The sequence below is a fragment of the Zeugodacus cucurbitae genome, chromosome 2, assembly GCF_028554725.1.
Source record: "Zeugodacus cucurbitae isolate PBARC_wt_2022May chromosome 2, idZeuCucr1.2, whole genome shotgun sequence".
Lineage (NCBI taxonomy): Eukaryota > Metazoa > Arthropoda > Insecta > Diptera > Tephritidae > Zeugodacus > Zeugodacus cucurbitae.
The window spans coordinates 19,723,283-19,748,388 of NC_071667.1; the positions used below are offsets into that span (position 1 = coordinate 19,723,283).

The 25,106-nt window shown below is 34.3% G+C and overlaps 1 protein-coding gene across 9 annotated transcripts in view; it reads left to right on the top strand.

Moving 5' to 3' along the window:
- LOC105217823 (cadherin-87A) overlaps positions 1–25,106 on the top strand; it is a 266,466-nt gene that overhangs the window by 157,156 nt on the left and 84,204 nt on the right. For 7 of the 9 annotated variants that reach the window (XM_054225543.1, XM_054225541.1, XM_054225544.1 and 4 more), the window contains one exon: positions 14,549–14,618. The exons of the other annotated variants lie outside the window; for them this stretch is intronic. Coding sequence is in view for 4 of the 7 variants with exons in the window: in XM_054225541.1 (XP_054081516.1) it covers positions 14,578–14,618 (41 nt within the window). In the remaining 3 variants the exon portion in view is untranslated. The remainder of the gene's footprint in view (positions 1–14,548; positions 14,619–25,106) is intronic. 9 annotated transcript variants of the gene reach the window in all.

Genomic DNA, 25,106 nt, shown 5'->3' on the forward strand with positions numbered 1-25,106 from the left:
AATTTTTAATTTAGTAAACACCCATTCACCAATATATCTTACAACTGTGCAATGCTGAAAAGTGTGAGAAAGAAAAATATTGAGAATGCATTAGTGTTGTATACAAAAAAGACAAAACTAAAAAAGGAAAATGTTACCAACAAAAAAACATAAAACACCTAAAATCATCAATGGCAGACTTTTTTGCTGCGCGCTCAGATGTTGCACAAACTTTTCAGTTAATTGTCAGCGGCAACTTTTCGAATTGCAACCGAATGTTACATGCTGCTTAAGCCTTAGTTTTGGAGTATGAGGCTTTCTTGGTCCTTGAGATGTTGAATGGATAAGGGATGTGGTAATTTTACAATTTCTTGTTCGATTTTAGACTTGCCTGCCTATAAATTTAAAGAATATTTTTAGCAGCACAGTATGAAATACTCTATTTCAAAAACTCATAAGAGAATATTTAGAGATATTAAAACAATTACTTTAACGCGGTTATTAGTCATGTGTGATTCACTATAACTCGGCAACCCTGGGGCGAAGTTAAAACATATCATAAATTAAGGTTATTGACACATTCTATATGTCACTTATACTATAAGATTATTTTATATATTAGGACTTATCTTATAAATATGAAATTCTATACATTAGAATCTAGATCATAGAACCTGATATGTTCTCTCTTATTGGGTACAGGGCTAATATAAAATATATGTATTATGTATATGAAATAGACTTTCAGTGAGAAAGGCCAAGTGACGGTCCATGTACATACATAGGTATAGAGTGGAAAAATACACATTGTTGCTGTTTAAGCAATGCCTTGGATATAGAATGTACAACAAATTACTTTGAAGTAGCGTGATGAAAAGTATATCTTCTCTGCTCTTGAGAAACATTTTGACATCTTAGCATTAAATGTACTGCTTTAATTTCACACAGTTCTGCTTTTCTTATCCCTTTGTCGTTCGACGGTACTCTCCATACCATATTACTTTTTACTCTTTTAAACGGAACGGCTGAATTTTTGATGACATGCTGACCAACGGGGCTGCGAAAGACAAAATAAACAACATCAGAAACGACACTAGACAGAGGCTTTGAAATTTAATTTTTTTTGGTCTTGATCAACAATGGGTACAGTGTAGTGTAGAACTAGAGTTTTGAATACAGATTTCTTTACTTGATAAGGCTTTGTCAATTCAGGAACTTATTAAACATCAAATAGGTAAATACTTAACGTAATACAAACATATTTATATATTTATGTAAAAATTCCTTCATGTCTCTTTTCGTCTTGGGTCTAGAAACATTGGATCTCTAGTATTTGATTGATCTCCTTTCGCCGCTCTCTTAACATCACCACAAATCAATTGCTTGTACTTGAACACTTTCGACACACTCTAACGTTCCCACAACATTGGTAACCATAACGCTGATAGCACTTAACAATAACAAAAACAACAACAATTCCCGTTATCAAAGACCATAACTATGCATATAAAGGTATATATGTATGATATCAAACGTGCTGTGCACAGCAGCCAGCTTTTGGTTGACCTCTAAACCATAGTCAAGTAGCCTCCAACAACAACCAACGTATAGCTAATAACCATCGAGCTCCAAAAGTTCGAGTGTTGAGTTCAAATGGAACGGAACTCAGCGCGGAAATGCGTGTGCGTCAACCGACTAGTAAGTGGTTTGTGGTTTTCAAAATCAAATTTTCTATTTTTCAGCAGTTCGACTGCAGGCGCGACGTAAATGTGCAAATGGTCGCCTGCATATGCGGAAACGACAAGAGCAATGGCAATGAGCATTGGCGGCAATGATGGCAGAAGCTGTGGTAGCAGCTGACAACCACAGAGAATTCCTTTTTCATCACTTAGCTATTTCCTTTACATGCGGCTATGTAAACCCCCCCCTACATATCAGTAGTTCGTATCTATCTGCCGTTGCGTATATGTTGGGTTGTTATGTAACATGCATTTGTGGTCTCTGGTTGTACCAATCCTAATCTCGGCAACGAGCAATTACAATTACAAATTTCGTGACGTTGTGACGTTGTGACAATGTAGCTACAGCAACAGGATTTGTGCTGCCACTCAACTGCCAGCGAAATTTTAAGTCTTATTATTGTCGGTAGTTGTCAGCAGCTTGTGGATCCAAGTCCACAAAGTGTGTACGATATATACGAGTACCAGCGTGTAAATTTCTAGCTACCAGTTTTAGCCACTCTGTGGGAAATTAGGCCGCCTTTTGGTACCTGTTCCGAATACGAGGTGAAAAAGATGTAGGCGGTAGTTGCATGCGCGAAAGTTTTGCTATTTTCGTAAAAATGACTAATATGGTTCAGTGCTTCCGGGACACATGTTCCAATTGACATTTTAAATTTAAAAAATGTAAATCATGTTGTCCACATGAAATCTAGTACTGCTTCCATCGATCTTGATTGATTGAGCTTGAGACAAACTATTTTTTGCCGACAACCACCACTTTGGTCCTTTACACTTACACTTGAGCACTTATGTCATAACGAGGTTACTGCTTGGGAACGTCTACCTGCCGTCACTGTCTCATCAGTACGAGGAACTAGTTCTGCTTTTTCCAGACTGGTCGCGATTATTCACTTTCTTTAGAGTACGTGACCGGATTCACCTTACAAATCCACGAATCTGGTTGACTAATGTCATAAGGAAGGATTAAAGCCTTGGGATCCTCTATCTGCCTTCATAACACCTCAGCTCGAGGAACTATTTCTGCTTTTTTCAGACTGGATAAGGAGGCGAAGCGAATAGGTCTGATGGTGAATGAGGACACGACGAAATATCTCCTGTTATCGAACACTCGCGTCTCGGCTTCCACGTCTCTGTTGATAGTCATAAATTTGAATTCGTAGAGAATTTCGTATACCTGGGCACCAGCATTAACTACACCAATAATGGCAGCCTCGAAATCCAACGCAGAATGGGTGAAATATTCCAGCTTTGCATTGCCCGCTGATAGAAGCCGCGGAAGAGGAAAACCTCTACTCCGTTGGAATGACCAAGTGGAAATTGACCTGGCAGCACTTTGAATTTCCAAATGGCGCCAAATTGTAAAACGGAGAAATAAATATCGTGCTCTGGTGGATTTGCTATAATCGCCTAAGCGGTTCCTACGCCAAATATACATACTATATATGTACATATAAAAGTTAGTAAGAAAGGAGTAGCAGACAGTCGAATAAGGGTGGTTAGAGAGCTTGACGTCAAAAGTTAATTGGTGAACTGGATAAAAATTCAGAGAAATTTATTTACCTGATATTAAGAAAGAAATTACTACAGGGTAATCCTCCGAGTCTCTAAAATTACAGATTTCTTCTCGTGTACATTTCCGCATATTACATATCAGCAACGTCAATGCGCCTTGAGTGGGGCAGCAGGTAGGTCGGTGTGGAAATCTTTGAGCTCCAGCATGCATTTATTGCCGTTGCCATAGTTGCCATAGTTTCGGTTGCATTTGGTTATGGCCAACTTGGTGATGTGCCATTTTACTGAGTACAAATGCTTTTATTTACCACAAAACCCAAATGGCGCCAGAGTCTCCACATCGATGCATACAATAATATGCTTTCATACCATACTTACTACTTACCAATCTTCAAAATGTACACAGGAGTGTCTCCAGCTGCAATATGTTGGTTGGTTGGCGTAAAGACAGAGGTGTAGCGCCTGATGTGATTTTCGAAAATATTTCGACAGCAACAATAAATCGCAGAAAATCAGCAACAGAGCAATAAGTGAACTTATATAATAATTATAATATTTTTGCGACCGGTTTTTCTTGCTGCCACAACCACTGTTGTTGTTGCTGTTACTGTTAGTGTTGTTATTGTTATTTGTGATTACTTTGTATTTGTGGTTTTGTTATTGCTTTGTGGGTTGCTGTGCGTTGTGTTATTACTTCTATTCGTACTTGGTAAATATTTTTCTTGCATTTTTTGCGTTTTCACTGTTTTTATTTTGCTTTCATTTCTTTCTCAATTTATTTTTTTTTACACTAAGCTAAACGCGTTTGTACGCGTATCAAATAGCAGAAATAAAACCTAAAAATCGAGAGGGAAAAATGTCGAATATAATAATGTTGAAGCAATAATCTCTGTGTTTTGTTAGTTGGACTAATTCATTTAATGTCGAACACCCAACTTCGAGAAGTTGAAGACAAAACGTAACAAATAAATTTAAGTATTTTAAACTGTCTTTCTTGTCTTTCACTTTTTTTTACTAATTTATTAATGCATTATCTCGGAAATTTATTAAAAATCTGTTAAAAATTAAAAATCGTCTAATAAATCTTAATTCTTTGTCCAACAAATAAAAGCTAAACTCATTTTTAATAGTTGGAGTTTCAGGAGTGCCTTCAATGTCATAGGAGCTTGCTTGAAGCGTAGTCGGTACTCGATTTGTTATGAATTCAGGAAGTACCAGCTGTAACCTAATACCAAATCAGACAATAAATGAGATCTCTTCTGCTGGTTAACGCGACAACATTAGACCTGTTGCATTTTTTAGCTGTATTCTGTTGGTTTCGTAAGCTGAAGATATCCAGATGTTTGTGATTCTGTCACTTGCTTATACTGTTGCTTCTTCTCTTTTATCAACCACAAATTTTAATCAAAATAGACATGTGGAGTGTTCTTTTCAATGATTTACCTAATATTGCATATTAATATAGTGATAGTTTCGCAAAACAGCAAGCGTCTGAGAGGATGTTTAAACTAAATTCAGATGTTTGTGACTCTGGTATGGTCTTAAATAGTACAATATGTTGAAGACATTACCCAAATTATCGAATATGAGAAGCTTTTTGATGGAAGAGTAATCCCTCGTTCGTGTGTATTCGTTGTGTGATTCGACGGCTCAGATGAGATCTATTCAGTTTCAGAACCAAACCAACAAGGATAGATCGTTGATCAAGATGAGCTTGACCAATCTAAGTAAACCAAATTCCGCAACATCCTCTTGGTTAATAACAAATATTTGTTTAATTTTAACATTGATGCTAATTTTTATTGGTTTCGTATTTGTAACATGACATTTTACTTATACATACACACAACTGTATATGCAAATAAATGGCCCTGCTTTTTTTGTGCGCTGAAGCTTTAAAATTAATTTATTCAATGAATTTTTTAGTTTGGTGTGTTGTCGACGTCGACTGATAGTTGCATTATGTACAAATGTTTTTGCTTATCTGCTATTTTGACCGCATAATACACAGTTACTTACAGACAGTCACACACAAATGCACTTTTTGCACACAATTTTAACGCTGTGGTAAATGTTATAAATTAAATTGCACATAATTTACACAACCACATTTGAGAATTTATATGTTAATACAATGTATAATATTGCATGCAACTGGCATTTTGTGCCTGCAACTGTATACGTTGCAATGCGAATCTTGGAATAAATTAGATTCTAAAAAATCGAATCAAATATTGATTGAGTGATTGATAAAATGATTGAAGTTCTATATACGATTTGACGAAACTAGGGTTGATATTCGTATGAAGAATTTGGAATAACTCTATCTACAATTGAACAAATTAAAATATAAAAAATTAACAAATTAAGATTATAAAATAGAATGCAAGCTTGAGAAGACAAGTTTCGTATTGAAAGCGAATTTCGAAAATAGATCTTTTGAATTATTTTTACAGTTATATAGTTATTTATTTCAAGTCTGCGTTTTCTTCTTATGACACTGGTTGTTGATCAAGCTATATGACAGCTGACGGAACGCCAATTTTTGATATAAATGAAGCAACAACCCTATTTTCAAACAAAAATTGCAAAAAAGATTGAAAAAATTTCAATTTAAACTCAGAGTTTCCTAAACATTATAATTTTCTGGATTTCTTGGAGTCACTTAACCTGTATCAAATTTTTATTAGAACTAGATAATTTTTTGCTAGTTGGTTGTTTTAAACAATGTTTTCTACCATGATCAGTATTTTGAAAACAATGAGCCGCATTCACAGTTATACACACATATATTTGACAGCATAAAATCAAGTGTGTGTTTTGCTGACACAACTTTCCCGCGCTATGAGACAATGACAAATTACTAAGGTACTACCTACCTTCCACACCAATATACAGACATAAATTTCTATTGTCCAAGCAATACATAATAGATAAACAAACGTGATTTTTGTGCAATCCACTAATATACTGCATAAATAAATGTCACATTTATTTGGATTTGCAGCATACACACACCTTTCTGTTAAACTATGTGTTAACCATGTGTTTATATACATACATATGAATGTGTACAACTCCATGGTCAAAATGACGAAATAAATAGATTTTCATGTTTTTTTCTAGCAAATATTTATGATATTTTGAGATACACTTAAAAACACAAAAATCTAATAGATGTCCATTGTTTGATAGACATGAGTGCGGAGAGTTTATGGATACATTTATTTTAAAAATGATCGATAATTATTCGTGAAAATTAATTAATATATTTAGTTTATTTATTAATTTAATAATTGATTAACCTCTTTCAATGAGTAACAAAGGGTTATAATTCGATAATTTTACCGTTTTTTAGTTTTTGGGAAAATAAAAATAAAGTAAGTAAATTATAAAATAAATAATAAAATAATTTATCAATTCTATATTTATTATTATGTTAGATTCTGTATCGTAAAATAATGAATTATGCCAGCAAAACTGCGGGAAAAATATTAATAACACTATTAGCACCATTTATTGGTATCCTATCGGCTTGCGATATATAAAAAATGTAATTTATCTATATATATTTATTTTCAATTTTCTTGTTTGACTGATCATTTTATACTCGAAAATTTCTCAGCCTTTTCCATTACTATGTATTATATTTCGCTTTTCCAAAAAAATCGTCCACTTAAATAAAATTTCATTTAATCGATGAGAAAACATATCGATATTTATGTCCTTATTTTTATTCTTCCTTGTTTTATTGATTTTTAAGTGGTATTAAGTGTTTTATAATTCCAATTTTATACGATATTTGTGTACATATTTCTACTTATGGTATATAAATATGCATTTTAGAGTTTGCTGCAGTATAAACAAAATTTTATTAGCAATTTTTTCATCGTCTACGTACTCGTTGCTTCAGTTTTCACGTTGTACAATAAATTGTGAAATGTACAAAAAACGTTTGAAATTTGTCACGACCTGCTTAAGAAATATGTGCTAAAATGTTGAACAGTATTTGCATTTATGCATGAGCAAATGTGAAAGATTTTTAAATTAATAAAAAAATAAAATGCTAGAAATTTGTATTCACATCTGAAAAGGGAACTTTACGAAGGTATAATATATTATGTGGGCTGAGTTAATTTCTGAACCGACTTCATCAAGACTATACTATACGCTCAGTTAATTTTAAAATATCTCACATATTAACCCATATACATATATGTTGTATGCTGAATAAGCTGAATTGATGCCACAGCTCAAATACAGTATTTCTGTTAAGTTTTAATCCGATATCTTCATTTGTTGCTAATGTATATATTATTAAGTGAACAAATCAGATGGAATTCAAAATTGAGTAATCAAACCAACATGTAAACGTCCTGCGGTGATAACTTAAAAATAGTTGGCTAATATTGATTTCATAAGCCATACAAATTTAAATGATATATTTTAATAAAAAAAAAATTTAGCTGTTACCAATATATTTGCATTCACAGCGTGTTACAAGGTAATTCAATTATTTGAACTACTTTTGATCACAACCACAATTTATTATCAATATAAAACAATAATCCAAACCTTTATCAATCATGGAAATTTAGATATTCATAAAACAATTCTAATAAGCACATTCACAAAGCTATTAACTTCAATAAACAATATAATAAATATTAATTCATTTTGACACACACTTCTTCTTCTTGACTGGCGTAGACACCGCTTACGCGGTTATAGCCGAGTCCAAAACAGCGCGCCACGCATCTCTCCTTCTGGCAGTTTGGCGCCAATTGGTTATTCCAAGCCCTCTCCACCTGGTCCTTCCATCGGAGTGGAGGTCTCCCTCTTCCTCTGCTTCCACCAGCGGGTACTGCATCGAATACTTTCAGAGCTGGAGCACCTTCTTCCATTCGAACAACTTGTCCTAGCCAGCGTAGCCGCTATTTTTTTATTCGCTGAACTATGTCTATGTCGTCGAATAACACATACAGCTTATCGTTCCATCGTCTGCGGTATTCGCCGTTGCCAATGTTCTGAGGACCATAAATCTTGCGCAAAATTTTCCTCTCGAAAACTCCTAGTTTCGTCTCATCTGATGTTGACATCGTCCAAGCTTCTGCACCGTAAAGCAGGACGGGAATGATAAGCGACTTGTAGAGCTTGATTTTGGTTCGTCGAGAGAGGACTTTACTGTTCAATTGCCTACTCAGTCCAAAGTAGCACCTGTTGGCAAGAGTTATTCTGCGCTGGATTTCGAGGCTAACATTGTTCGTGTTGTTGATGCTGGTTCCCAGGTATACGAAATTATCTACGACCTCGAAGTTATGACTGTCAACAGTGACGTGGGAGCCAAGACGCGAATGCGCCGACTGTTTGTTTGATGACAGGAGATATTTCGTCTTGTCCTCATTCACCTCCAGACCCATTCGCTTCGCCTCCTTATCCAGTCTGGAGAAAGCAGAACTAACGGCGCGGGTGTTGTTTCCAATGATATCGATATCATCAGCGTACGCCAGTAGCTGTACACTCTTATAGAAGATTGTACCTTCTCTGTTTAGCTCTGCAGCTCGTATTATTCTCTGTTTAGCTCTGCAGCTCGTATTATAATTATATTTTGACACACACACTTGCATATAAATATTTGTATATACATATTGTTTAAAAGCATATCAGATCCACATTTAAGTGCATACGTTCTTTACTAACATACGTCTGTGTGTATATGTATTTGTATACAAATGAAACTAGTAATTATTAATAATAATAGAAAAAATATATTTTTATGTATAAATGGACAAATATGTTTGTTTATGAATAAGTTTGCCATTTATATGGTATGTAATACATATTTACAGTATTTGTATGGCATAGTTAAATACCTGTTTCAATTAAAAATTTCGGGAATATTATAAGTAAAAAATATTATTTTAACATCAATACTATCAATAACGAAGTAAGCGAATCCTTATTCGAGACTAGAACCCCTTATGAGGTTATTTATTTTTTATCATTTGAAGGAAAAAAAAAAACAAAAAATAATATGCCATAGCGCCACCTGTCAAGTCATTAGGCAAAATGTTAAAGTTCCATAAAGCCGAATTCTAATAATACCTTTAATCGAATTCTTAAATGTAGTCGATGACAGCTAAGATATACTCTGATTCTCACATGAAAATTATTTTAATATTTTTATGTACTGTTAATTTTAAAGTAGAATTTAAGATTAGTCCGTCAAAGTATGATCTTTTTCTCTAAGGGAAAATTCTATAGTGAATGTAATGTAGCACTCATTCTTTCTTGGAAACTTCGAGCTGAATTAACAATCGTTGGTGGAAACTGAACTTAAATTGTTGCTGGGTTGGATAGGTAAAAGTTAGGTTAGTTTCTAAGTCAAACCAAAGACAAGCTCTCTCTATTTTCGTTAGTCTTAACAAATCTCTTTGTTCGAAGAGTTAATTGTGAAAGTTTTTTTTTTTTTTTTCAATATTTGTTTATTTATTGAATCTGCTCTTTGGAGCCTAACAATAAGTTATTAAATCTTAATTCTAATTAAAACTAGACAAGCTCAACCAAGTGATTGAGTTGTTTTGGTGAAACGTTGCTCATCAGTGTGCTGACATATCTCTTCTTTTTAGACGTGATTGATTGCAAGAATGTACTAAAGCGTTAGCCAATGGGTTTGGGTGATCTCGGAGTTTGGATAAATATTTGTGTCTGCTGTTCTCCACTTCTTTCTTTACCATGAGAATACCAAGATCTTTATGGATATTTTCATTACGCATGTACCATGGTGAGCACGTGATTGTTCTAAGCATTTTTGATTGAAATCTCTGAATTATATCGATATTGGTTGCACAGGTCGTACCCCACAGTTGAATGCCGTACATCCAAATCGGTTTTATTATCGCGTTATATAACAGAACTTTGTTGTCTAGGCTAAGTTTTGATTTTTTGTTTAGAAGCCAATTTAAATTTGCAGCTCTTATCTTCATGCAGGTTATTTTGCTCGATATGTGTTTTCTCCACGTGAGCCTTCTATCTAAGTGAATACCAAGATATGTTACTTCAGTCGCTTGGGGCACTAAAATATTGTTCATTTTAACTGCCGGGCACGATTTTGGTCTTAGGGAAAATGTAACATGCTTGCACTTTTGTTCGTTTACATTTATACGCCAGTTGGTTAGCCATTCTTCGACAAAAATCAAATGATCTTCTAATACTCTTGATGCTATAATTGGGCATTTGTTTCGGCTCACTAAAGCTGTGTCATCCGCAAAAGTTGATGTCAAAACATTACTAGCTGTTGGAAGGTCAGCTGTATATATTATGTATAGAGTTGGCCCTAAAACACTGCCCTGAGGTACACCAGCTCTTATTGGTCGTTCTTCAGATATGAAGTCTCCTACTTTGACAGTAAACTTTCTATTTTTTAAATAAGACTCCAAGGTTTTATGCATTTCGAGAGGTAAGCTTTTTTTAATCTTATATAAAAGCCCGTCATGCCACACTTTATCGAACGCCTGAGCCACATCTAGAAATATAGCAGAACAGTACTCTCTATACTCGAACGCCCTTCTGATTTCGTTAGTAATTCTATGTACTTGTTCTACAGTGCTATGTTTTGCACGAAAACCGAATTGGTGCGTTGGTATTACATTATTTTCATGGAGGAAAGGAGACATCTTTGATAGTAACACTTTTTCAAATATTTTAGAAAGACAGGGTAGAAGACTGATTGGTCTGTATGAAGACGGCTGTGTCAAGTCTTTACCTGGTTTCTCTATCATGATTATCTGCGACTTTTTCCATGAAATTGGGTAGTACCCGAAACTGAAAATAGCGTTAAAGAGCAAGGAGAGCACTGTTAAAGCAATATTTGGTAAGGAGAGCACTGTTAAAGCAATATTTGGTAATTGTGAAAGTGATACTGTTTAGTCAAACTTTTTAATAGTTGTACTGAATAGGAGTTAATGCTAGTATCGTCTTCATTCTCTTAATATTACTTAATTTTCTTATAATGATGTTCGATTATTTACCTTTCACTAAGATAGAATCAGTATCCTGCGATTGGTGAGCTGTTCATGTTTTTTTTTTTTAATTTTAGATTTGTTTGTTAAAAACCTATTTTCCTTTTCATTCCAATAATACAATCAAACATGTTTTTCGAGTTTATTAATTGTCGATAGAATCAAAACAGCTGATGAATTGAATGATATACATATAGCTTTTCTCGTCAATACGGACACAGTTACAACTGTAAGAATCCAAACCCAAGCAACAAATATTGAAGATTGAGTTAACATCGAGCGTCCAATAGTCTTTCGTTGTTTACTTGCTTGTTCATGTCAAAAATAGCCTCGAATGTTTTGAAAATATGAAAATTCACTTTTGAATTACAAATATGAATGTGCAATAGCGTTTAGTTGGTGTTAAAGCAATTTTGTTTTTCAATATTTAAAGGATTTTGAGCTTATGCAAGCTTAGGCACCGTGCATTTTTTGTTTTTGGTTATGTTGAGAGAGACCGAAATTTGCATATTTTTCCAAATTTGTTTAACTAAATTACAACGTAATGATTTACCCACACATCGCTTACAATTTACACGCTCATTATCTACTAACTCGACGCTCATGGCTCATAAATTTCCCAATCTGTTTGGAGGGTTGCCACACTAATACATAATTAAGCGTGGCATAATGTTTCTAAATGAAATTGAACAGCATTAAAAGCTCGTCACACCAACGAAAAGTGAAATAAAGAACATGGTATGTATGTATGTATGTGATTGGCGTTGCAACCGTTTAGCCGGTTATAGCCGAATCGACGATAGTGCGCCACCTCTCTCTCTCCTTCGCAGTTCGGCGCCAGTTGGAGATCCCAAGTGTAACCAGGTCGCTCTCCACCTGGTCCCTCCAACGGAGTGGAGGCCTTCCCCTTCCTCGGCTTCCTCCGGCGGGTACTGCATCGAACACTTTCAGGGCTGGAGTGTTTTCGTCCATTCGGACAACATGACCTAGCCAGCGTAGCCGCTGTCTTTTTATTCGCTGAACTATGTCAATGTCGTCGTATAACTCGTACAGCTCATCATTCCATCGTCTGCGGTATTCGCCGTTGCCAATGTTCTGAGGACCATAAATCTTGCGCAAAATTTTCCTCTCGAAAACTCCTAGTGTCGTCTCATCTGATGTTGACATCGTCCAAGCTTCTGCACCGTAAAGCAGGACGGGAATGATAAGCGACCTGTAGAGCTTGATTTTGGTTCGTCGAGAGAGGACTTTACTGTTCAATTGCCTACTCAGTCCAATGTAGCACCTGTTGGCAAGAGTTATTCTGCGCTGGATTTCGAGGCTGACATTGTTCGTGTTGTTGATGCTGGTTCCCAGGTATACGAAATTATCTACGACCTCGAAGTTATGACTGTCAACAGTAACGTGGGAGCCAAGACGCGAATGCGCCGACTGTTTGTTTGATGACAGGAGATATTTCGTCTTGTCCTCATTCACCTCCAGACCCATTCGCTTCGCCTCCTTATCCATGCGGGAAAAAGCAGAACAAACGGCGCGGTTGTTGCTTCCGATGATATCAATATCATCGGCGTACGCCAGGAGCTGTACACTCTTGTAGAAGATTGTATCTTCTCGGTTTAGCTCTGCAGCTCTTATAATTTTTTCCAGCATCAGGTTAAAGAAGTCGCACGATAGTGAGTCACCTTGTCTGAAACCTCGTTTGGTATCGAACGGCTCGGAGAGGTCCTTCCCAATCATGACGGAGCTTTTGGTGTTGCTCAACGTCAATTTACACAGCCGTATTAGTTTTGCGGGGATACCAAATTCAGACATCGCGGCGTAAAGGCAACTCCTTTTCGTGCTGTCGAAAGCAGCTTTAAAATCGACAAAAAGGTGGTGTGTGTCGATCCTCTTTTCTCGGGTCTTTTCCAAGATTTGGCGCATGGTGAATATCTGGTCAGTTGTCGATTTTCCAGGTCTAAAGCCACACTGATAAGGTCCAATCAGTTTGTTGACGGTGAGCTTTAGTCTTTCACACAATACGCTCGATAGAACCTTGTATGCGATATTTAGGAGGCTGATCCCACGGTAATTGGCGCAGATTGTGGGATCTCCCTTTTTATGGATTGGGCAGAGCACACTGAGATTCCAATCGTCAGGCATGCTTTCTTCCGACCATATTCTGCAAAGAAGCTGATGCATGTACCTTATCAGTTCTTCGCCGCCGTATTTGAATAGTTCTGCCGGTAATCTATCGGCCCCCGCTGCTTTGTTGTTCTTCAAGCGGGTAATTGCTATTCGAATTTCTTCATGGTCGGGTAATGGAACATCTGTTCCATCGTCATCGATTGGAGGATCGGGTTCGCCATCTCCTGGTGTTGTACTCTCACTGCCATTCAGCAGGTCGGAGAAGTGTTCCCTCCATAATCCCAGTATGCCCTGGACATCGGTTACCATATTACCACCTTGGTCTCTACATGAGGATGCTCCGGTCTTAAAACCTTCGTTAAGTCGCTTCCTTTTTTCATAAAATTTTCGAGCATTCCCTCTGTCTGCCAGCTTCTCAAGCTCTTCGTACTCACGCATTTCGGCCTCTTTCTTTTTTTGTCTGCAAATGCGTCTCGCTTCCCTCTTCAGCTCTCGGTATCTATCCCATCCCGCACGTGTTGGTATGGTATGGAATGAGTTAATAAGTGAGATAGCTTAAGCCCAAGTGTCTAACTGAGTGGGTTATCTCTACAAATTGGGTATGGGCTCCCAAACGGAAACCATTGCAAAATTTTTTTGTTTGTTGGACTGGTTATTTCTTTGCAAATACGAAATTATAAGAAATGAATACAGTTGCAAAATTGTCATCTGAATTGCTTAAACCACTTAAACTTAGAAGTTTTGCTGAGGTGCTACTTGTTCTCTCCCAGGAACCCGGAAGCCTAGTAAGCGGTAGAACGTAATGTCTATATCTATTCACTTGTACTGTGGGGCCTGTTTTATTTTGAGTGTTCTTCAGAATACGATCAGGTATTATGATGGATTCTCTTGCCTGATTTCTCCTCAAACGAAATTCACAAAAATCAATTTTTTGTTTAAATAAACTGTTGGATATATGTTTAACTAAATAAAAGGTGGTGTAAAAACGAGAATATATTTTCCCATGTCTCAGGTGCAGATATTGAGACTCAGGCTCAGTTAAGAGATTCTGGTTTTGCGTCCAACTTAAAACAAATTACTGAAATCAAAGCCAATTGCATGAAACCTCAATAGATCAAGCTTTATAGTAACTTTCTTAATAATATTTGTTTTTTTTTCTTATTACAGGTTGTCTCGCAGATATCCAATGAAACTTTATGCTCATTCTTCCACTTAGGCCACTAATATATAGAAGCAGGTAAGCGAAATATCTTTAACTAGAAAAGCTGAACAAAAATCAACAGTTGTTGAACAATAAACAATATTTCTTATTAATCAAAATTCTCTTTATGAAACTGTGTGTAGAATTTCAGTTAAACCGTTTAACAGATTGGTTGATTGTGTATTTATAAAGCAATTGTACCCAGAATTTATCAGCAAGTTATTGTTCAACTGAAATTAATTTTTATAACAAAGGTATCACACTGTGGCAACCAAGGCACGCTTAATATCGGTTGTAACCAAACATTAAAGGGTTTGAAGCTATACTTCTACATACCCCAGAATATTATATGTATATTGCAGAGTTGTGATTTTTGGCGTTCGTTTGATACGGTTTTTCAACTCTGGAACAACCCACTTTTTAACCGTAAAGGAAATGGCTTCTTAAGGGGTTATATACAGTTAGACGGCCGAAAAACAGTGAATTTTCCAGAATTTTTTCTGAGAAAACTTTTTAATTTATTGATCCAAAAATTTATACACATATTATGGTATCTTTTAACTGTATTTTAAGACTTAGTAAGGAAGGGCTAAGACGTAGTTAAGGAAGGGCTAAGTTCGGGTGGAACCGAACATTTTATACTTTCGCAATTTATTTATTTGACTTTATTCATATTATGTAATACATAATTTGACCCACATATTCGTCATATATATTGTATAAAGTCCATTGAAAGTTGGAAACCATAATTTTAGACTAGAAGCACCGAGGTCCTCATGTTCGATATATGGGGCCTTAAAAACCTATGGTCCGATTTCGGCGATTTTTAGAATGGGGCTGCCACGCTATTAACATAGTCTTTGTGCAAAGTTCTGCACCGATATCTTCACTAGTGCTTACTTTATATATTGTAATGTAAACGATTCAGATCCACTTCAAAGTTCTGGTATATAGGAAGTAGGCGTGGTTGTGAACAGATTTTTCCTATTTTCACAACATATCATTGAGATGTAACGAAACTATTACAAACCAAGTTTCATTGAAATCGGTGGAGTAGATCCTGAGATATGGTTTTTGGTTTGGTGTACGGATTTCAAATCCACTCGTCATCCTGAACATTTATATATATATAACCCCATATCTAACTCTGTTATTTCTTTGTGACACAAAAAACCATTATGTGAACAAAACTATTATACTCTGTGTTCTCAAAAAAAAAAAATCGATTTTTCACCGAAATTTCGGCCTTAAATTGTTTATAAAAAAAAAATATTTATTATATTTAAAAAATCTTCGATTAATTACTAAAAAATATATTTATCGTGTTAAAATTTGAAACTAATCAGTCAAGCCGCTTTCGAGTAATGTTGGTCACCGACTTTGAAAACACCATTTTGAGAAAAACTCGTTTAAAGTTTGGACCTTGTACTTCCAAGCACTCTGAAACGCCTTTTCAAATTTTTCATTTGCTTGTAAATTTGAAACTATTCACCGGAACGATATGAAATTTTCTGTGTGTATTCTTAAATATATGTACATTAAGAAAATGAAATAAAAAATCGATTTTTTGAAAACTCTAACTGTATATAACCCCTTAAACGACGAGTAAAAAGAAGTAATTTCAAATGGTGTAATATATCCATCAATAAATATAATTAAATCAAGTTTTTGTCGTCTTTAGAATATAATGCTATATAATTGACAACATGAAGTTTTGAAATAATTTTGTTTTTCGTAATCATAATCGAAAAATGCCAAATGAAAGTTATTCTGAATTTCAATCGAGTTGATATATCATATAGCTACCATCGAACCGTATGTTCAGATCGGAGCTTATATTATATAAATTTTTCAGTTAAGCAGTTAACAATAATATAAATTAGGAAGGAAAATATTTATCGATCATAATTAGTAGATAGTAAAATTCAACGAAATTGGGCCACTATGATATATAGTATACAATAAATTCTCATACAAAACGTTTTCGCTGATTCTAGATTTCCATTAATAACTCTTTTTATTGGCTATAATTAGCTACGAATACATATATAAAAATGAAATGCTATTATTAGCAAAGGGGTTAATTATATGTAAACAAAACCATTCACGAACAAGCAACGATGTATATCAACGTAAAAAAATTTTGAGAATTGAATTCTCCAAACCCGTAAAATTTAAAAGTTTACAATTCCCGTTATTTTTTGAACACACCTCGCGTGTGTATGTGTAAAAATAATAAATATAAATAAAAATAATAATAATAAATGCGATTTAACGCGCACATACCAATAAAGAAGCTGAATTGTCATTAATTTAATGCAATTAAATTACGAATACTATGCGTTTTTTATTAATTTGTACTTATACTATGCGAACTTTTCTACACTTGTTGGTGTACCAGCGTAGCCACAAAGATGACAACGACAACAACAACAACAACGAAAATTGTAAATAGTAATTGCATTCAAAAACAAAAAAAAACAAGAGTATTAAATTTTCGCACACACAAACATACATATATACATACAAACATTTATATATATGTAAAAGCTGTCAATTTGTATTGCTTACCGCATTTGTTTGCAATTAAATGTTGCACGGTGCATCAGCAACAGCAATAATATGCTTTTAAAATTTAATTCTATTCAACAAAGGCCAACACAATGGCGGTAAAGTACAGTTGGTTTTATTTATTTATTTTTTTTTTTGCGTCCGTCTTCCTCTGGTTGCCTGTTTGCAAAATATTTATAAACCTCTATTCTTCCGCCCATCCACTTGTTGCCTGCCGTACTACCGCTGCTGCTGCTGCTGCTGCTTACCCGCTGTCACTGCTGAACAATGTCAAACTTTCGCAATTAAATTATTTAAATGCGACGGCGTACAATTGCATTCATCGCATTATGCAATTTTGCTGCGACGAGTTAGTGCCCAGTGCAACAAGTGGTTGCGAGGGAAACGTGCATATGTACTATGTATTTGTAGAACAGTGCTGCGAAATAATAAGGCTTTTAAAACCAAAACAAAAAAATGTAAATTAATATTAAAATATCAGTACTGAAACTTTTAGGTGGACCAATTAAAATTTTTGCTAGACAAGAAGAAAAGTATGCCAGAACTATTTCTAAATAAGTTAATACCATCACATCGAACAAAAAGTAGCGTTTATAAGCACTTTTCGAAAGAAAGTTTGGCCAGCTGTCAATAGAAGAAGAAACAAATCAGGAAGGAGAACTACAATTTTATAAAATAAACTGATTTGTTGTTAGTTAGAGATGTTTAAAGAATAAAGCTGTTATTACCAACCTGGCTGGTCTTATTTAAGGGCAAACAAATTTAAAATAAAAATCATAAAATTGGTAGAGAACAAGTAGGGATGGCAACGATTAATCATTTGATTAAATTAATCGATTATTTTCATTCAATTTACGATTTAATTGCATCGAAACACCTTTTCTAATTACTCGACTATTACTCGAGTAATTGCAAAATAATCGCAAACAGCATTTTGAAATTTAATACATTTTATGTTCATCTAAGTTAGCTACAAGGGTCGAAATTGCAAACGGTGTAAACATAGTTAAATTCTAATATGTCAACGTAGTTTAATATCAACAAATGAATGTCTGGTAACACTGCATTTACAGTTAAGTCAAACGCATTTTACGTTCAGTTGTTTGAGAGCAATAGCGCCAGTTAAAAGCGAAGTGTGGACATTTTTCTAATAAAAAAGCAATAACTACGTTAAATGTCAACTTTGCTGCAAAAATTTAAAATTTTCTAATAACACTTCAAATATGTTGCAGGATTTAAAATTAAAACATGCAAATGTAGCCTGCAAATTGGTGGTAAGTCGGAGCAATCGGTATTACATTTTAAATTTCTTCTAGTTATATATAAATATATGTGTACAAATTAGACTTTGTAATCTTGGAGTAAAGACAATGTTTCCCTAAGTGATGATGACACTGACACCATTTTGTGCACTCTAGTGCACACAAGAAGGAGGAAGGACAACGATTTTACATCTCCACAAGATGAATTGAGCTTTTATTTGAATTGTCAGGTATTAGAACTAAGTCGAAACACTATTTATGCTTGGGAAGAAATGAAAACCGTTTACCCAAACTATACGGACTTTCAAAAAAGTATTGTCATCTACTTGGTACCAGAGAACTTACAACATAGAGAAGGTGCAGGTTCGACAGCGACTGAAATTCAAATCTGAAAGAAGTGTACTAGGGAATTTACCACGCTGCTGGGGAACTCACCTCATGAAAAGTTAACAGCGATTTCAGTTTTAGCATAGGGAATTCTGTAAAACGAGAAATCGCTGGCACATGAAATAATCATGTGATATTATTATTCAATTTTAAATAAATTTTTATTTCTTTTTATTTTTAATTTTTTTATACTACTTTCTAATTTAATATAATTACTATTTAAAATCTTATTTTTACAAAATTACTAATAAAATGAATGAAAAATTATGTTTATGATGAGCGTCGAACCTGTTGCCCTTTCTCAACTAGGGAATTGATGGCTGGGCAAAATAGGAAAATATGTTTGAATAAAATATGCGAGAATTTATCAATTGATGGTAGACAATTCTGAAAGTGATGTTTTATTAAATTTATATATTATTCAATAATATTTTTATTTCATTTAATTTTCTATCTATTTTTCATTTAATTTTTATTAGATATTTATTATTTATTTTAAGTTAATTTTTATTTATATCTGATTAAAAAGTTTGTCTTATTCTTAATTATTTAAATAAAATTTATAATAATCTATAATATCATTATGAACTCGAACAATCATTGATTTGCCGTCGGCAAATTTCATAACAATGTGTATGTTCAAATATTTTTGCTACCATACGCGTGCAGAAATATATATGTATGTACATACATACGTATAAATGTGAACATACAAATCTACATTCCTCACATTTGTCACTTCGACACATCTTCAAAAAAAACAACTCGCCTACAACAAAAAATTACAACAGCATTTTCATTCATAAACGCAAGCGTCGCGCACATCTCCGCGCATGCCTTGCCCGAAAGCGATTTGTCTGTAGGATGCTAAAAATCACAAATTGGACAATTTCTGATATTTCCTTCAGAAGAGAAAACTGGCAGTGGCCGAGAATCATATTCATATTTCTATTAGAGCTAGCATCTTGTGCTATGGGTTATAAAATATTATAATTCGTGGTGCGTGTGGTACGCACACATCCGCTTTTTAGAAGGTGCTCGGGTTCGAATCCTGGTCGCAGTCTTATTTTTCGCATATTTTTATATTTCTGCCACAATTGATGGCAAATATGAAAATTGATTCTTTTGTGAATTTTGTCAAGCTGCTTGCACTGTTGCCACATTTCACTAGACTTCAGCACCAGCAACGAAATATGATTTCTAATTTTTGCCATCGTCGCGAGGAAGCAGTTTGTCGACACCGACGTGTGCAGCGGGGAAAAGAGTTGACATATTGTTGTTTCTGCTTCTTGATGTTCATAGTTTTTTGTAATGAGTTACTCATGTATGTAAGTTTGTATATGCGTATATGTGCTTTGACGGCCATTCACATTCACATATTCTAATTGGTGCGTTTGCTGTTGCGCATATGAAGGAATGGTGTTGTTGTTCGTATGACGATTGCCAATTCGTAATATTCTACATACATACATATGTACGTACACTTGTAAGTTTGTAGGTCATTCGCGAATATTTGTGCGTTGGTGAAGGAATTCCCTTTTTACGCTTACATAAAAATATATTTATGAATGAATATAGTAGATACATACATATGTAGAAATATCGTGTACGTGGTAGGTTTTTTATGTGATCGCGCATATGACAGATAATATATACATGTGTATATGCATATCTATACATACAAATGCTCATTTATACCTATAATATTTTTTAAAATGTAGCAATTTTTTAAATTTTAACACATTTAATTTATAAAACCGAAATATTGAAAAATATTTTTTTAATTTCCTACAAATTCTATTAAATATTTTTCACATTTCATTTATAAATGAAACCGAAATATTGACATAAATTTTTATTTATTTTTCTACAAATTATTTTAAATATTATTTATGAGCTGAAAAAATTCTATTGATCAGTTAAAATTTATAAAAAGTCAAAATAGTTTATCATATCAAAGCATGGGCATATCACATAAAAATGCCACTCATCACAAATGTTCATTCCCCAGCAGTCAATTCTGTTAAATAATAACGAGTAACGAGCGAATGGTGAATTCCCTACTAGCCAATTATAAGCTCTGTAAATGACCGTATCGAGCATCATACAAAAATCAAAATGCTCCTTCTCTATGTTGTAAGTTCTCTGTTGGTACCTCAGTACCAGCTAAGCGGCTTTTCTCTAAAGCGGGTGCAACTGCAGAGAACTTACAACATAGAGAAGGAGCATTTTGATTTTTGTATGATGCTCGATACGGTCATTTACAGAGCTTATAATTGGCTAGTAGGGAATTCACCATTCGCTCGTTACTCGTTATTATTTAACAGAATTGACTGCTGGGGAATGAACATTTGTGATGAGTGGCATTTTTATGTGATATGCCCATGCTTTGATATGATAAACTATTTTGACTTTTTATAAATTTTAACTGATCAATAGAATTTTTTCAGCTCATAAATAATATTTAAAATAATTTGTAGAAAAATAAATAAAAATTTATGTCAATATTTCGGTTTCATTTATAAATGAAATGTGAAAAATATTTAATAGAATTTGTAGGAAATTAAAAAAATATTTTTCAATATTTCGGTTTTATAAATTAAATGTGTTAAAATTTAAAAAATTGCTACATTTTAAAAAATATTATAGGTATAAATGAGCATTTGTATGTATAGATATGCATATACACATGTATATATTATCTGTCATATGCGCGATCACATAAAAAACCTACCACGTACACGATATTTCTACATATGTATGTATCTACTATATTCATTCATAAATATATTTTTATGTAAGCGTAAAAAGGGAATTCCTTCATATGAGCAATCACCAACGCACAAATATTCGCGAATGACCTACAAACTTACAAGTGTACGTACATATGTATGTATGTAGAATATTACGAATTGGCAATCGTCATACGAACAACAACACCATTCCTTCATATGCGCAACAGCAAACGCACCAATTAGAATATGTGAATGTGAATGGCCGTCAAAGCACATATACGCATATACAAACTTACATACATGAGTAACTCATTACAAAAAACTATGAACATCAAGAAGCAGAAACAACAATATGTCAACTCTTTTCCCCGCTGCACACGTCGGTGTCGACAAACTGCTTCCTCGCGACGATGGCAAAAATTAGAAATCATATTTCGTTGCTGGTGCTGAAGTCTAGTGAAATGTGGCAACAGTGCAAGCAGCTTGACAAAATTCACAAAAGAATCAATTTTCATATTTGCCATCAATTGTGGCAGAAATATAAAAATATGCGAAAAATAAGACTGCGACCAGGATTCGAACCCGAGCACCTTCTAAAAAGCGGATGTGTGCGTACCACACGCACCACGAATTATAATATTTTATAACCCATAGCACAAGATGCTAGCTCTAATAGAAATATGAATATGATTCTCGGCCACTGCCAGTTTTCTCTTCTGAAGGAAATATCAGAAATTGTCCAATTTGTGATTTTTAGCATCCTACAGACAAATCGCTTTCGGGCAAGGCATGCGCGGAGATGTGCGCGACGCTTGCGTTTATGAATGAAAATGCTGTTGTAATTTTTTGTTGTAGGCGAGTTGTTTTTTTTGAAGATGTGTCGAAGTGACAAATGTGAGGAATGTAGATTTGTATGTTCACATTTATACGTATGTATGTACATACATATATATTTCTGCACGCGTATGGTAGCAAAAATATTTGAACATACACATTGTTATGAAATTTGCCGACGGCAAATCAATGATTGTTCGAGTTCATAATGATATTATAGATTATTATAAATTTTATTTAAATAATTAAGAATAAGACAAACTTTTTAATCAGATATAAATAAAAATTAACTTAAAATAAATAATAAATATCTAATAAAAATTAAATGAAAAATAGATAGAAAATTAAATGAAATAAAAATATTATTGAATAATATATAAATTTAATAAAACATCACTTTCAGAATTGTCTACCATCAATTGATAAATTCTCGCATATTTTATTCAAACATATTTTCCTATTTTGCCCAGCCATCAATTCCCTAGTTGAGAAAGGGCAACAGGTTCGACGCTCATCATAAACATAATTTTTCATTCATTTTATTAGTAATTTTGTAAAAATAAGATTTTAAATAGTAATTATATTAAATTAGAAAGTAGTATAAAAAAATTAAAAATAAAAAGAAATAAAAATTTAATTAAAATTGAATAATAATATCACATGATTATTTCATGTGCCAGCGATTTCTCGTTTTACAGAATTCCCTATGCTAAAACTGAAATCGCTGTTAACTTTTCATGAGGTGAGTTCCCCAGCAGCGTGGTAAATTCCCTAGTACACTTCTTTCAGATTTGAATTTCAGTCGCTGTCGAACCTGCACCTTCTCTATGTTGTAAGTTCTCTGCAACTGCGACCGAAAAACGCAATCGTTTGACAACAAAAAGTTTATCGAAATTGCTTTTTCTTCAAACTTGGTTGAACAGACTTCTAAATTTTCTGAATATATTCAATGAATATATTTTCCTTTATGCTAAGACAAATGAATTTTTAATACGATATTTTAATTTTATTTCCGTTTTTGTTTTTGTGTATATACGAACACAATTTGAATGTCTGAAATATGAATATAGTTTCCTATATTTTATTGGTTTTATTTTTACGCAAAGTTGCAAACATTGGAATTAATCGATTAATCGATTTTTTTACATTAATTGCAATTAATTGCAATTATTTTTTTATATCTTGCAATTAATCATTTGATTATTTAATCGATTAAACAAAAATTTTTGCCATCCCTAGTCACAAGTGTACTCTTCTCACCTTTCTAGTAAGATGGATATTAGGGAACTGAGTCATTGTCTTATCGGCTGTAACTGATGTGATATGATACGGAATGTTGACTTTGTCTCGAAACGATTCTCCATCTGGTCTTTCCAGCGGAGTAACCTCCACTACTCTGCCTCGGCTTCCACCAGCGGGTACTACATGGAACACTTTCAAAGCTGCAGTGCTTTCATCTATACGGACAACATGAGCTGACTAGCGTAACCGCTATCTTTTTATTTGCTGAACTATGTCAATGTTATCGAATAACTTATACAGTTTGTCCCATCGTTCAAATGACCAAAAATCCCTTTATCTCGAAAACTCCTAGTGCCGTCAAGTCGCGAATGCAATTGCCTCTCATCCGAGGCTGTTGTTTCCCTTTCATTGAGAAGGGTTTTTTATGTGGGGGGTCCCAAACCATACGCACTACCGCATAAGCGGTCTTTGCTTTCTCACTTTAGCTCACCTTCAAACGGATGTCTGTTGGTTACCCAGAGTATACTTGGCCTAAAAAATGGAAGTCGCGAGTTGCTTGAGCCCCTTGTAAAAGAATCGTTCCTGGCCAGTCCCAAGTGAATGGCTCTCCGATCTTAGTTTGGAGGAAATTGACGATATAGACGTGCATGTTATGTTTGCCATGCCTACAAAACCCAATTCCATATATGTAATAGATTTTGTGGTTCAGTTTGAGTGTAGGACGAAAGTTACTAACTGTGGCGACGAAACCATACATAAGCTCCTTTTTATTTTTCTTATCTACTTTAGAACCAGTGTTTTTATCTGAGCTGGCAATGCCTTTAGAAAGCTTGGGGACCTTTTACCGAAATTTATATTTAAATCATCAACAAAAGTTGCTAAAGAGAGTATTATAGTTTTGTTCACTTAACGGTTGTTTGTAACACCTAAAACTAAAAGAGTTAGATATAGAGTCATATATACCAAAGTGATCAGGGTGACGAGTAGATTTGAAATCCGGATGTCTGTCAGTCCGTCCGTCTGTCCGTCTGTGCAAGCTGTAACTAGCGTAAAAATTAAGATATCTTGACGAAACTTGGCACAAATATTCATTGGCACCATAAAAAGATCAAGTTCGAAAAAGGGTAGAATCGGACCATTGCCACGTCCACAAAATGGCGAAAACCAAAAACACATAAAATGTCATAACTAAGCCATAAATGAAGATATAAAAGTAAAATTTGGAATAAAGGATCGCACTAGGACGGGGCAGATTTGGATGTAATTTTTTTGGGAAAGTGGGCGTGGCTCCGCCCACAAATCGGTTATTTGTATTTAACCCGCAAACTAATAAAGCTGTATAAACCAAACATTCTGCAGTCGGTTCTCTTACATACCCCACCACACACCATGAAAATAGTTGAAATCGGATAATAACGACGCCCACCTCCCATACAAAGGTTAGGTTGAAAATTACTAAATGTGGGTTAACTAACTAACGTAAAACGTCAGAA